The sequence below is a fragment of the Clytia hemisphaerica genome, unplaced genomic scaffold (assembly GCF_902728285.1).
Source record: "Clytia hemisphaerica strain Z4C2 unplaced genomic scaffold, Clytia hemisphaerica genome assembly, whole genome shotgun sequence".
Classification (NCBI taxonomy): Eukaryota; Metazoa; Cnidaria; class Hydrozoa; order Leptothecata; family Clytiidae; genus Clytia; species Clytia hemisphaerica.
In genome coordinates, this window is record NW_027103962.1 from 670289 (window position 1) to 684149 (window position 13861).

A 13861-nucleotide genomic window follows, 5' to 3' on the forward strand; every position below is an offset into this window, starting at 1 on the left:
TGGAAAAACAACCCGGATTACACTCTGGAAATGTTCGTCCACCACCCTCCCCCCTTCGCTGAATGGATATAAAATGGAATGGCCCATTTGAAGCCAACAACTTCGTCATTCTATCATCAGTTTTATTAATCTAAAATTGAAACAATAACAAGTTAAAACAGGTTATAATACTGAAACAAGCCTTAGCAAAAATTCTGAAATCTCTTAGAAAAATGTACAACATCCTCCTCACGTCATAAAAACACTCCTTGTAATGAAACAAAACAATACATACACTAAAAAAAACACTTTTTCTCATGGCTATTTTCACACTTCAAATTTTTTCAAAAAGTTCAATATTCCCCTTCGGTCCAGAGAATTTAAGCAAACAGGGAATCCACAATCCCTATTATCTCCAAAGTTAGTTCTTTCTTCAAAAAGTAAAAATTCTTTGTGTTTATTACATACGCCCAAATGAACCACAATGCCTCAATTATTTGAGAAAAGTTGAAAATCTGGCGTGAAAATGAATTTTTCAGTTATTCAAACTCCCCGTTATTCGAAGTAAATTCAAATCACTGGTGACTTTAAGACAATAAAGCAAGTACGTCGGAAACATGCGAAGAAGTGCAACGCTCGTTAATTGAAATTACAATTACAAATCTCTTCCCCTGATAATTTTGACAGGTCTAAAACCACCCATGCTTATCCCCCTTGGAGTTTCGAACAAGAATCGCAAAATTGCGACTAAATATTTCCTTAAAAATGAAGGTCATTATTGACATATATAAAAAGGGATAATTAGCCTTAGTAAAAGAAAGCAAGGTGAGAGTTACAAGTTACAATTCCAAGTCTTAAGTTGTTCAACAACTCTACAAATGTCGTGTCACCCTATTGAGGGTGAGCTTTTATCGTGAGAAAATAATATTTTAATCCACGCAAGTGGTAAAAAATACTTAGAGAAAATGGTACTATGAAAGCCCATTCTATACTCCTAAATGATAGTTGAAAGATCAGCAGTTGAGAGGGTTGATTAAAATAGAAATCAAAGCACACATAATAAAGTATACATATATATTTGTCCAGAAAGAACTGGCATGTTGTTTGCTTTGTTTTGGTATTTAAAAATATGTACTCATCAGTCCTAAAAAAAATAAAAATTTGAATATAATGAGGGCAATAAGTCTGGTTAAATGTTACTTTATTCACAAGATTTAAGGATTACTGAAAAAATACTACTGCAGATGAACTAAACTCAAAAACTAAAACTTTACAATAAATTTACATTAGGACAAAGTAAAAATCTATCTTTAATAGCAACAAAGAAAAGAATATGCCTCAAAGTTTTAAAGCATTTAAATAGCTTTAAACAGAGCTAGTCAGAGCTTCAATTCAGTTCAGTAGGTATAGAGAATTCAAGATTTGAAAACAGACACTGCATTGGTTTACAAGACTAGAGAAAGATGTCAACCATCCACACGGTTCATGAAAAAAATAAAGTATTTATCAAAAAAAGGTTCTCTTTTTTTTGGTAATCAATTCCAACAAACAACAATCAAGATACCCTAACAGGATCCCACGGTGTAAACAACAACAAAACCCACACCACCAAAATTGTAAAAATAAGTCAATATAATTTCTATCAACAATTTCTCGTCGTCGTAAGATGTTTTTTTTCCAAAATTCTGATACCAATCATGGCTGGAGTCATCATGTGTAGGAAACAAAACTGTGTATAACAACAAAAGTTTATTGAAAATCATCCCACGGTCATGGTAAAGCTAAAGATTTATCAACCAAACAAAACTGACGCCAAGTCAAATCTGTCGATTAAAAATTTCCATGAAAATTACAATCACAATCGAAACTTATCTCATAAAATGCTTTTTTCAACATTCTGGAGGGTTCAAAGTTAGATGTATCATATGTAAAGCCAAGCAATACATGAAAAGTCATTTGCTATCCCATTTGCCATGAGATATATGAGTCAAGAAATCAAACAAAAACCAACAAATCAAAAAACCAACAAGTCTCTTCACTTTCATGTCACATCGTGTTTATATGGGGTAACCAGAAAGTCAATCCACAAGAACAGCCATCTCCCTTTATTATGGAGTGTTCCAAAACTATTGGTAGGTTGTTTGGAAGTAAAGAAACCCACACAGTTTGATTTATTTTAAAGATTTTAACTTGAAAACAAACTGCATCTTTCTAGCAGCAAATACTCATGTTTCAACCTGCTACATAACAATTGCCAGTCGGGTCTGCTACTAACATGTAATAGTTTTATTATAACTGGGCTTGAGAATCCGTAAGGAACTTGTAACATATATTATATATATAGTTTATCAGTCGACTTGAATCATGATGCATTACTTATAATTCACTGGATGCATCTTTCGCTGTGAAAATAAAAACGGGCGTCAGTCAGGGCGTACGGAAGGCGTTTTGACACGGGAAATTATGGAGAAAGCCCGTTTTAATAAATATTTCCCTTTTGGAAAGCGGGAAATATTTAATAACCGGGAGTCTACTGTATATAACACCCCTGTCTCACTGCCCCCGGTAGAACTTTTTCTCTCAGTGGGGATGAAAATTTCTATCAAAATGCCAATGGGGATAGAAAATCTATTGTTTCCAGCTCGAAAATTCCAGTGGGGATGGTTTTGGAGTGCAATTTTTTACATTCAGTTTTCAATGGGGATAAAATCATAGAGCAATTTCGCAGTGGGGTTGAAATTGTAGGATATTTTTTCACCCGGGGATGATTTTTTGGCATATTTTTCCACCAGGGTGGGGGGTCCACCGGGTCTCTGACACAGGGGTGTTATAAGAAGCACGTATCTGTAGAATGGCAAATGCAGTAGCCTAATCTCAACCGCTATAGACACAAGTTCGTACCTTGTCAGTAGAAAGTACACGTTTTTTTATAAAAACAAACTATACAAGAACATAAGGCTTCAATGGCCAAAAAGTTAAGAACATTTTAAGGCTTTGCAGACTCTAGAACACCGAATTTCATAGGAAAACGGACAAAAACACTCAAAAAATGGTGAAAATAAGAACATGTTAAGAACATTTTCAGGCCTAAAACTCAAGTTAAGAACATCCCAAGGCTTCAAATTTTTTGAATGTTTTTATAAAAAAAAGCGTGTACGTCGGCAAACTTATTTGCAAATTTATATTTGCCGAATGTGACGGTACTCTGTACCAGAGTGTATCTCACGATTATCGTAGCGTAGTTCCTCTACGGCAATGAATTTTGAAATTAGACGTAGATGGGTCTGTGTACAGACAAATGTGACGGCTACTGATATTGTTTTGATAAACCTTAATTAGATAAACGTTATTAATTAGACACTTGGGATTGTGTCACCCTTTGTTTTCAGGGAGTTTTTTTGCGTCTTATTTATGCCATATTAGTGTTGTTTATAAGTCATTAGAGATTTGTAAAATTTTGAGGAGCATGAAATGCATTGCGAACACCCGTTTTATGTTAAAATAGTAATGGTGTGTTATGTATATGATGTTCATGTAGTGTCCTTCTTGTTACGGTGTCATGGAAAAAATCTCTATTCTATATCTATATTCTTATTTGTTTGCTTGTATAATTATAGACAGGATAGCTTTAACCCTATTCGTACTAGGGGGAGGGGGGTTCTGTTCGGGGGTGAAACTAGTGTTAATAGCTCCTGAAATAATACAGCTTTTGGCATGAAATTTTCTGTAAATTCCTAACTTTTATTCAGCTTCAAAATAAAAAGAATTCAACACCTAAAATTTTTCACACCTTACGCATGATGACATTTCTGACAGTAAGGTGTTACAAAAATTAACACATTTCCAATAAAAATTTATTTCTAATGTCAAATATATCGTTTAAACCGTAATTTATTGAATATTTAGGATAAAATAAGCATTTTAGACTCAGGGAACTTCTTTCTAAAGCTTTGGTTAGAATACAATAGCTATTTAAAAACAAAGGAAACTTTCGGTTTTTGCTAACTTTAGATATGATGACCGACTTCATTAACTAATTTTTTGTCAAAAGTTACCTTATGTGACAAGGATCGTTAAGTTAAGGGTTGGTACAGGAGAAACCTCCCTAGTTTTGAACCACCCCTAAAAGCCCAGTATGAATAGAGACATGGTTTTCTGTTTGTTTTTCTCCAAAAAGGGACTGGATCTAGTGGCATGTATTTGCTACCTCCTCAGGCAAAACCAAAATACGAAGCCTGCCAAATTACGCCGGGCCACACACATCAGTGCCATCCAGTCTATCAAAAAGTTATAAGTGGTCCCTGGGGTAGGGCTTCCTTAACAATGAAAAATGATCTTAAACAATTTTTTTATTCTTTCAAAGGTAAGAGCATCCTTAAAGTTTACCAATTAGTCGTATCTTGAGACGATTTTACCGTTTCTTTGTTTCTTACAGTGCTGTAGGAAGCATTCTGAATTGAGGTGCATAAGTTCAGTGACACCGTGCGTGAGGGCCAACCATGGTTTGGCCCGAGGGGGAAATTTTGAAATCTAGAGCTCTTAGATTGGCTATAAACACACTCAAAAAACTAAAATAATTCGAATGAAGGCAAAATTTAATGGTAAAATACTCCATTTCATGAAAAACCACTCTTGGGGGGGGGGGCGGCTTAGCCTAGCCCCCGGTAGCTGAATGAATAATTCAATAGTTGATTCTCGTTAAATACGCCGGTACCATTTTGTAAGGATAGCAGAGTAAAGTTCGGATCTACCGTAAGAAACTACTAAACGTATTTGGGAAAAGCACCTGTACGATTAGTTAGAGATAATTTTAAATGAAAAATACAACTAAATTAACTCCTAAAAAGTCTTCGTCTATATGTGGGTGTTAAGAGTGCCTCTTATTTTGCTAGCAACTTACAAATCGAAGTTGAATCTGTATCACTTGCTTCACAACCATTTCACAATACAGCTAGTTTTTAATGTAAGCCTGACGCAGCTAAACTGCTGTTACACGCTTTTTTTAATAAGAGTACACTTTATAAGAATGTCCAAGATGAAAATGATCAAAAATTAAGAATAATGCTAAGAATATCACCATCATTTTTAATACTCAAGCTAAGAATGTCATTTTTAGAGCATTTTCAATTATAAATTGTCAATTACCCCAAAGTAAGGCTTACTCCTTTCACAAAAATGCCATTTTATGCTTTAAAGATGGCAGAAAAAATTCAAGAAAATAATAAAAAATCACCATCAATAAACTACTTTTGCAGCCCGTCAAAGTGCATCACAAATGAAGAAAACGCACTAAAAGATGCCCTACAATGCAGGAAGTGCCACCGTTTAGCCCATTATCTTTGTACAGAACTGCAACTTTACCAGATCAACCAATCAAAGTCACATTTACGAACGAAGAGGACAAGAACACAGTGTTGCAAGCAATAACAAAAGAAAAAGGCTTTCCTTACCGAGTGACAGAGGATTTGACCAAAAATGAAAGACAGATAATTAAAGAATGGTGTAAGGAAGCTGAAAAAATGAATGCTAAAATCAAGGAAGACAACACAAAATGGAAAGTCCGGGGGAGCCCGCGAAAAAAACTCTATTTCGAAAAGATCATTGTAAAAAGTACGAGCGGTTTATAGAGGCCCATGTGTCTTCACGGTGGCCTGCAAACCTGTAAAGCTTTATTATTTAAACGTATGTACTAACTTTTAAATCTAGTCTGAATTAGGATCCTAACCTGCTGTAAGAATATTTTAGGATGATTTTTCCAAAAAAGTTAAGAATATCCATGATGAAATGGATTTACACCATTCTTATAAAAAAGCAGAAGCGTGTATCAATTGCAGGAATGTAGGAAAGGTATATTAATATGGTATGATTTGGTTGTCTGTGGTATGATATGGCCCCCCAGTGGTTTGCGTGAATGCGTGAATGGGCCTTTCTGGTTGCGTGAATACATGAATGGACTTTTTCGGTTGCGTGAGTGTGTGAAAATTGAAGAAACTTGCATGAACGTGAAAATACACTTTTTGATTGCGTGAATGCGTGGATCTGCGCTATTTTTGTGTGAATACGCGAAAGATCTCTCTTTCCACTGATTGTATGCAAATTTTCCGATACTCAAATGCTTTCCCGAAAGATTTCCCGATTTTCTTAAAAATCGGGTTTTGTGAAATTCAAGAAAAATTTGTGAGTCTCGAAAAATAAGTGCGTCAATGCGTAAAATTTGGGTTCAAACTATCACTTTTAGCATTAAAATCATATTCTTACTCAACCTTTTAATTTGAAAAGTCGCATCTATAGTATAATGTCGCAGAACTATTAATTTCAATTTTCCCGTTCATAACAACACTTGAAAATATTTTTGATCAACCTTTTAATGTCATTTTAAAGCCGCAGAGCCGTCAATTTCAATTTTCCCTGTTCATAACAAACATTATACTTGTAAAGTACAAAATTCTTTTTCCAAGAATCCTTAAGCTGCTATATAAGCATCTCTATCTTTTCAAACATACATATATCTATTTTGGAAAACAACAACAACGACGTAGGGAGACGAAAAAACATACAACGTTTCACCAAATATGAATTGTACCAATGGAACGACTCACTGGACAATTAAGGATTGTGTTGATGTTAATGTGAAGCTAGTAAACTAATCATTGATGAATAATGCAAGCAGAGACTGGGACTGAGCCAACACGATATTAATGAACTGAAAGATGAATAGAAATCAATAGAGTGGGGCTCAGGCCCTCGAGCCCAGACCCCTGAATAGGGCGAGCAAACATGAGCGAGAAAAGGAAAGAAATCAAGGACTTGGGAGAAAGAGCTCGAAGAAAGAAGACTTGGAAAGGAGAGCTCGAATGAAAAGGACTTGAAAAGGAGAACTTAAAGGAGAAGGACTTCACGGACTTGAAAAGGAGAACTTGAAGGAGAAGGACTTGAAAGAGAACTATCGTTAATTACATGCCAGAGTTACTAAGTTATTTGATGTCATTATATCTTACATTTCTTGATAATAATTGGAAAAAGACATAAATTCCCTTCGTCACACTGGAGGTTCTACCGAGACCAGAAGAACTCGCTTCGCAAGAATCAGAGATCCAAAAGGAGAGAGCTACATTACACCAAGGAACAAGAACAATAAAAGATTACACCACAGAAACTGAACTATTGTTGATTGGAAGTTTGGTTGATTTCGCGATTAAGGACACGTTATTTTGAAAAGGACAAAAGTGATTTTACATCAGAAAGTATTAAAAACTATCAAAACGAGAGTTTTACACAAAATCAATTATTTAAAGTTCAACGAGAAGAGAAGTTTAACGTCAAACTCTCGGTATCAATTATTCAACAAACTTGAACGCAGTGATTCTTTGCCGTAACCAAGCATTGGTTACAATCCAAGCATTGGTTACAATTGATTCAAGTAAAATAATACCTAACATTGTGCAGTAAATTTTGATTTCGATTTTGTGATTTGAATCGAAAGATAAATAAGTAAAGGAAACTAGGCAAGAGGAATACAGCATCTAGAGGTAACACATTTCGACGACCTATAAATCATTCAACATGCAACTCGCTAAAACGACAGTGTCGATGAAAGCGAAAAACAATTAAGCAATGATGAACGTAATCCAAATGACTTTGGACGATATACCACAATTCAATGGAACCAGTAATGAAAATATCAAAAGCTATTTCGAAAGTTTCGAGAGTATAGCAACCATTGGCAAATGGAGCTCCAAAGAACGTCTGAACATTCTAACAAGATATGGCTTGCAAGGTCACGCGATGCACTATTACAGAGCGCTACCAGCAGACGTGAAGCCTTCATACAAGCTGATAAAAGAGATGTTGCTGAACTACTTCTGGTCGTCTGATATCAGAATGTTAAAGAAAGCTGAACTAGCCAAACTCAAACAAGAGGAATGTTCATCACTAGATATCTACCTTGAAAAACTCGAAGAACTAGTGTATCAATTAAATTACAGCAATGAGCAGAAATTGGACTCACTCATCGCCGGACTGAATGAGGATTTACGAATATCAATCATTTTAAAGAGATTCAAAACCTTCAATGAAGCAGTGGCTTACATCAGATTAGAGAACGCGATCAAGCCGAATTACAATGTGAACTCCACCAAACTGCTAAAAGAGCTGAACGAAAAGATCGACAAATTAGCAGCTGGCGCGTGTAATGTCCAATCTTCCAGTGCAACGCCAAGACGAGTGTCATTAAATGAGTACGCCGGTGAAAGAGATCTCGATGAACAAGTATCCGAGGTGATCGAACAAAAGTTACGAATGATAACGCCTCAAACAATCAATACGCTTGGCCGACCAAAATTTGCATCATCAACAGACGGAATGAGAGAGATCGAAAGAATGCAAGCCAAAATCAAGAATCTCAAGCGACAACGGAACAGACCTCCTCAACAAAATAGAAGAATCTCCTTAGATGGACGCCGCTACACTTCAACGCGAACGCTGGTAAGAGACCAGAAACCTCGAGAATCCTCAAAAATTTACCCACCACCGAATATTACCTACCGACCACCGACAATTATTCGCCAACCACGCAAGACATTTACACAACCACCAAAGTTTCATCCGCCACCTATCATTATCGAAGCTCACTCACCACCGAAAGTTCATTACCGACCACCAAAAATTATTCGCCGACCACGTATAACATATCAACAACCACCGAAGTTTCACTCGCCGAGCGAAATTGTTTATGAACCGTCGAAACTTCACCCGTTGTCAAAGATTACAAACCTATCTCCAAAGATATGCCATCTTCCGCTAAAGAAATCGCAAGAAATGATTCAACATTCATCTAGAATTATTCGAACCCCCTCCAAGGTTATCCATCAGCCACCAAATAATTCACAGCATTTGTCAGAAATTAAGAAAACACTGTGCAAGAATGTTGAAAAGTCTTCCAGAATAAACCAGTCCGGGAATATTGTAAAGCCGTTCAAGATTGTTAAAAAGCCGTCCGAGATTGTCAAAAGCCGTCAGAGATTGTTAAAAAGTCAACCGAAATTGTCAAAAAGCCGTCCGAAGTTGTTGAAAAGCCGACCGATATTATCGAAAAACCGTCCGATATTATGAAGAAGCCAACCGAGAGTATTAAAAGTCCATGTTGTAGTGTTCAAGAGCCGTCCAAGAATATTGAATACCCGAAGAATATTCCGAAATCATACGAGAGTGTTCAAATATCCACAAAACAGTCGACAGAATGTATGAGGTTTCAACTGAAATGCCGAAAATACCAGATAAATCGAAGCAGAAACAAGATACAACTGAGTCTGCTACTGAAAATAATCTTACCAACGTTGTACATCCTGATTATGAATATCATATCGTTGATAAATCTTACAATACAATACCAAGTGAAGAGCCAGCAGCAACCAGAAATCAGTGAGAGAATTCTCAACGATGATAAAATATACGACCAGAAAAACCAATGGCACAACCGAAAGATCTACGAGTACAAGAAAAGAATTTCTGAAAAACAACAAATTTATCCCAGAAACAAAAATAAACTTCGTTCATTGTGTTGAGTACTCAATACTTAACCATGCTTGATAAAGTTGTTATTTAATGAAACACGAATATTTAAAGAACTGCACAGAGCACCAAACCAAAAAAAAAAAAAAGAAGTTATATCGAGTCAAAATTGCGTACGCTGAGAAGGACAGTACCGACTACAACCAAGACAAAATTTAGCCCAGAGAAATTGTTGAATAAATTCCGAGATGTCGAATAGAATGCAGATATGGTTACCGAATGAAACTAACAATTACCTAAAGACTGAAATGTTAAAAGAGAAAATGAAATTGGACAAATAGTTTATTGATTTTATGAAATTTTTAAGAGGTGAATTGAGTTTATGTAATATTTATGAATCAGACGATAATTTGTAATTTAGTTATTTTCAAATAAAATATTTCAGCATTAGAAATTGTTAATTATTCGTAAAATTTGATATATAAAGGACCGACATCAAAGTTGAAAACAACTCGAAGACCTGCGAAGATGAAAACTTGACATGCAGTCCAGAATACACCGATTATGTAATGTTTTAATTTAGTGACGAGAACGTCACTTGTCAAACAATGAGGATGTGAAGTCATATCAGTGTACGAACTAAAATCCAGAGAAGAATAAACAATTAAACAGTTGTGGAAACTCGATAAGTAAACAACCACAATTGAGCACTTAATTGCACCAATCATCAGCACGAAAGCAAAAACATTAAAAAGTTAATGATTCCTGAGAGAAAGAAGTAAGCAAAACCACGATCTCGATTTTTTTTTGAAGTGACGAGGACGTCACTTGTCGAACGTCGGAGATGTGAAGCTAGTAAACTAATCATTGATGAATAATGCAAGCAGAGACTGGGACTGAGCCAACACGATATTAATGAACTGAAAGATGAATAGAAATCAATAGAGTGGGGCTCAGGCCCTCGAGCCCAGACCCCTGAATAGGGCGAGCAAACATGAGCGAGAAAAGGAAAGAAATCAAGGACTTGGGAGAAAGAGCTCGAAGAAAGAAGACTTGGAAAGGAGAGCTCGAATGAAAAGGACTTGAAAAGGAGAACTTAAAGGAGAAGGACTTCACGGACTTGAAAAGGAGAACTTGAAGGAGAAGGACTTGAAAGAGAACTATCGTTAATTACATGCCAGAGTTACTAAGTTATTTGATGTTATTTATGTTACGCTTATTTGATATTTATTGCTTAATTGGAGAAACAGAATTGATGTTGATTGAAATCTATTAGCGTACCTTTACTACGTGTCCATAGACATATCCCCAATAAGGGATACCCTGATCGAAGGAACAGATAAGTGATCTGAGAGGTCCCCTCAATAACTAAAGGGTGACCCCAATCGCCTAACTTCCCTTCGTCACATTAACACAGACATAGCGATCACTTTTTCTGTTTTATCTGGATCGGGAATTCTTCTCTTGGGTATTATTGCTTGTTGCTACTTTTACTGTAAGGAAAAAATTACGTGCTTGAATAGTCCACAATGGTCCAGCTTCGTGTTCATCTTCGTGGGCATTCTATCCTTTCTAAGCATGTGTCTTATCAAAGATGATCATGTTTATCATATACTGGCTATATTTTTTTTATGGACATCAACAATTTATATAATTTTGGGCTGTTTGACATTTTTTACCCAGCCGGAATATTTCATTAAAAAGGAGAGTCACGATTCGCACCTGCTTCCATTCATTCTTGGAATAACCGGAGTTGTTGTTTCACAGGAGCTTTTGTATTTCATTGGTGCATTCTCTGATGGTGGCAATATAAGGAAACGTACCTACTTTGCATCATCTGCTTGCCAAAAATTCTTTCAAATCATCGTCTACTATTTCATATTAACTGATTCTGTCCCAGACAAAAAATCATTTCGCGGTGCATCATGGTACTACAAAGCTATTGCTTTAATCAATTTCATATTTTGGATAGAGTCAATCAAAGTGACCAAAGACCGCCAACAGGAAAAGTATATGGAAAACATGTTTCATGAAGGTTTTTATACGATTTTTGCCAGAACCTATACAGCTTTGATTGTTGACTATCGCTTGATTTGTTGTATCCTGTTTGTGGAGCATGCTTTGGAGATTGACAAAATGATAGAACGCGGTGAGAATTATGAAAGAATAAGCGGTCTTGATCATATACGGGAAGAAGCATCAATCAAGATAGTTCATCCATGGTTTCGAGACTATCAACGATTTACAACATCTATTAAGAGGTTGAAAGGTTCAGGAATCATAATCGGTTTAGTACTCGTATTGTTACAGATTTTGAATGCTTTTGTTTACTTCAAGGAGGCAAGCGTTGTGGGTCCTTGGGCAAACATTTTTGGATGTTTGGCTGCATGGTCCTTTTTAATTGCTGGTGTTTGGCTGTTATTGGAGGTATGCCGTTATGACAATATCCTTTAAAAAATTCTAGGTTAAGAAATTTTTGGAAATTTTAGATTCGCCTTCTATCTTCATTTTCTTGAATTTAGGACAAATATAAATAAGTACCAAGTTGCCAAAATACTTCTGACACCCAGCCCCCCCCCCAAGTCAGTTAAATAATCGAATTTTAAACTTGTATACAACATGATAAATTTTTCAAAAACCCTTTGGTAGAAAATATTCATTGACAAAATTCAGCGTCGGTCAACTATAATAGTTGGCAAAAGAAATTTCTGCTCTATAAAAGCTCAAATGACAATACACCTTTTCGACCGTAGCCGTCAATCGCCGCGCGGGCATTTTTTTTGTCCGTTTTACCATTCTAAACTCGTAACAATCCTTTTTTTACACTTTTTTCTTTTGTCTTTAGGTGCGAAAAAAAGACTAGGACTGTTTTAGGGTGGTAAAACGGACAAAAAATGTCCGGGTGGCAATTGGCGGCTACGGTCGAAGGGGTGTATAATAAAATTATTGATTACTTTTCATTGTATCTTTATGCAGACTCGGTCAATCAAGGATGAAGATGGAGAAAAGAGGGAAGAAAACGTGGGTATCCAATACCTTATGACATTAATGGGGCTTGTTGGTGTTATGTTTTGGATTTGTAGCGCTGTGTCAACGTGGAAGTGGTCAATTATGGCTAAATCAGGAGATGCAAAACGGTATCCATATTTGACATGGACAACGATCAAGGTTTGTCATTTTCCAATCATCCAAATCTTCCAAATCTATATCTTCCAGAAAGTTCATGTGATGTATGCCAACAAGGAAACTTTTCTGAAGAGAAAAATACTATACTTTTTGATTCCATTTCTAATGCTCAGTTCGCTGGCTTTACTTATTAATTTAATTATCTGTGAATACAGATATTATGTTGAGGAGTTGATTGAAGAGGCAGATTACCAAACATTGACTCAGATATTGTTTGCAACTGGCGCACCAATGGGTATTGGCTTCTCTTGCCATATTGTCCTGCATTTCTACACAATGTATTACAAGATGACAAGATGCCAACATGATTACACACGTGTAAATCAAAGTAGTAGATGTAGAATAAACGATGAAGGGAATCCATTGTTGGACAATGATCGGTTTTCTCAATCCTACTCACAAATTTAGAGGATATGCGAATCTATCTGTAATTGAGACCCATAAAAAGATTTACCTTGAGGACTTAAACATACACACCTGTGTCACAGACCCGCTGGGACCCCAGCCCCACTGGAAAATTGGAAAACATTTCGTCCGCAGTGGGAAAATATCCTGGAATTTCAGCCCACTGGGAAATTGACTTTGATTTCATCCCCATTCAAATTTTAATGTCTTAAAATTGCATTTCAAAACCATTCCCACTGGATGTTTTGACCTTAGAACAATATTTGGAATAATAATTTCCAACCCCATTGGGATTTCAAAAGAAACTTTTATCCCTGCTGTGGGAAAAAGTTCCACTGGGGCTGTGAGACAGGAATGTATAAAAGAATTTACCTTGAGGTCTTGTAGTTCAGTTGAAATTAATGCATTAAAAATAAAATATTACATAACATTTTGTTAATTTTTTGACAATTTTGCGGCAATTTTGCCACCATTAAAGAGACTAGTTCCCTGAAATTTCAGCCAAAAATTTCAAATTTTAGTCCGTTGATTTTTTGTTTTGGTAATTTTGGAACCCTTGCTTTTTAATTGTTTTTGTACTCCTTCGAAGGACCTTCGAGGGTATGAAAAAGAGACCTTTATTGCTCACACATACTCACCGGGATACAGTCACGGTTTTAAAAATAATTATCTTCTTTGAGCGCCTCTTTGACTGGAAAATGAAGTTTCAGGGCTTCTTTTCTCATCGGGGGAATACTCTCGACTATAACTTTCGAACTATATCTTTAGGAGGATTATCTTA

General features: G+C 36.0%; 1 protein-coding gene across 2 annotated transcripts; it reads left to right on the forward strand.

Annotated features, from left to right (window-relative positions):
* Positions 1-10903: 10903 nt before the first annotated feature.
* LOC136810219 (uncharacterized) lies at positions 10904-13505 on the forward strand. 2 transcript variants are annotated; one of them, XM_067066790.1, is made up of 3 exons: positions 10904-11916; positions 12466-12657; positions 12831-13505. In XM_067066790.1, exons 1-3 carry the CDS (start codon positions 11068-11070, stop codon positions 12840-12842), a joined length of 1053 nt encoding a protein of 350 aa, XP_066922891.1. In that variant the 5' UTR covers positions 10904-11067; the 3' UTR covers positions 12843-13505. The 2 variants fall into 2 exon arrangements, with proteins under 2 accessions (XP_066922891.1, XP_066922890.1); XM_067066789.1 differs by having other exon boundaries at positions 12466-13505.
* Positions 13506-13861: the final 356 nt, after the last annotated feature.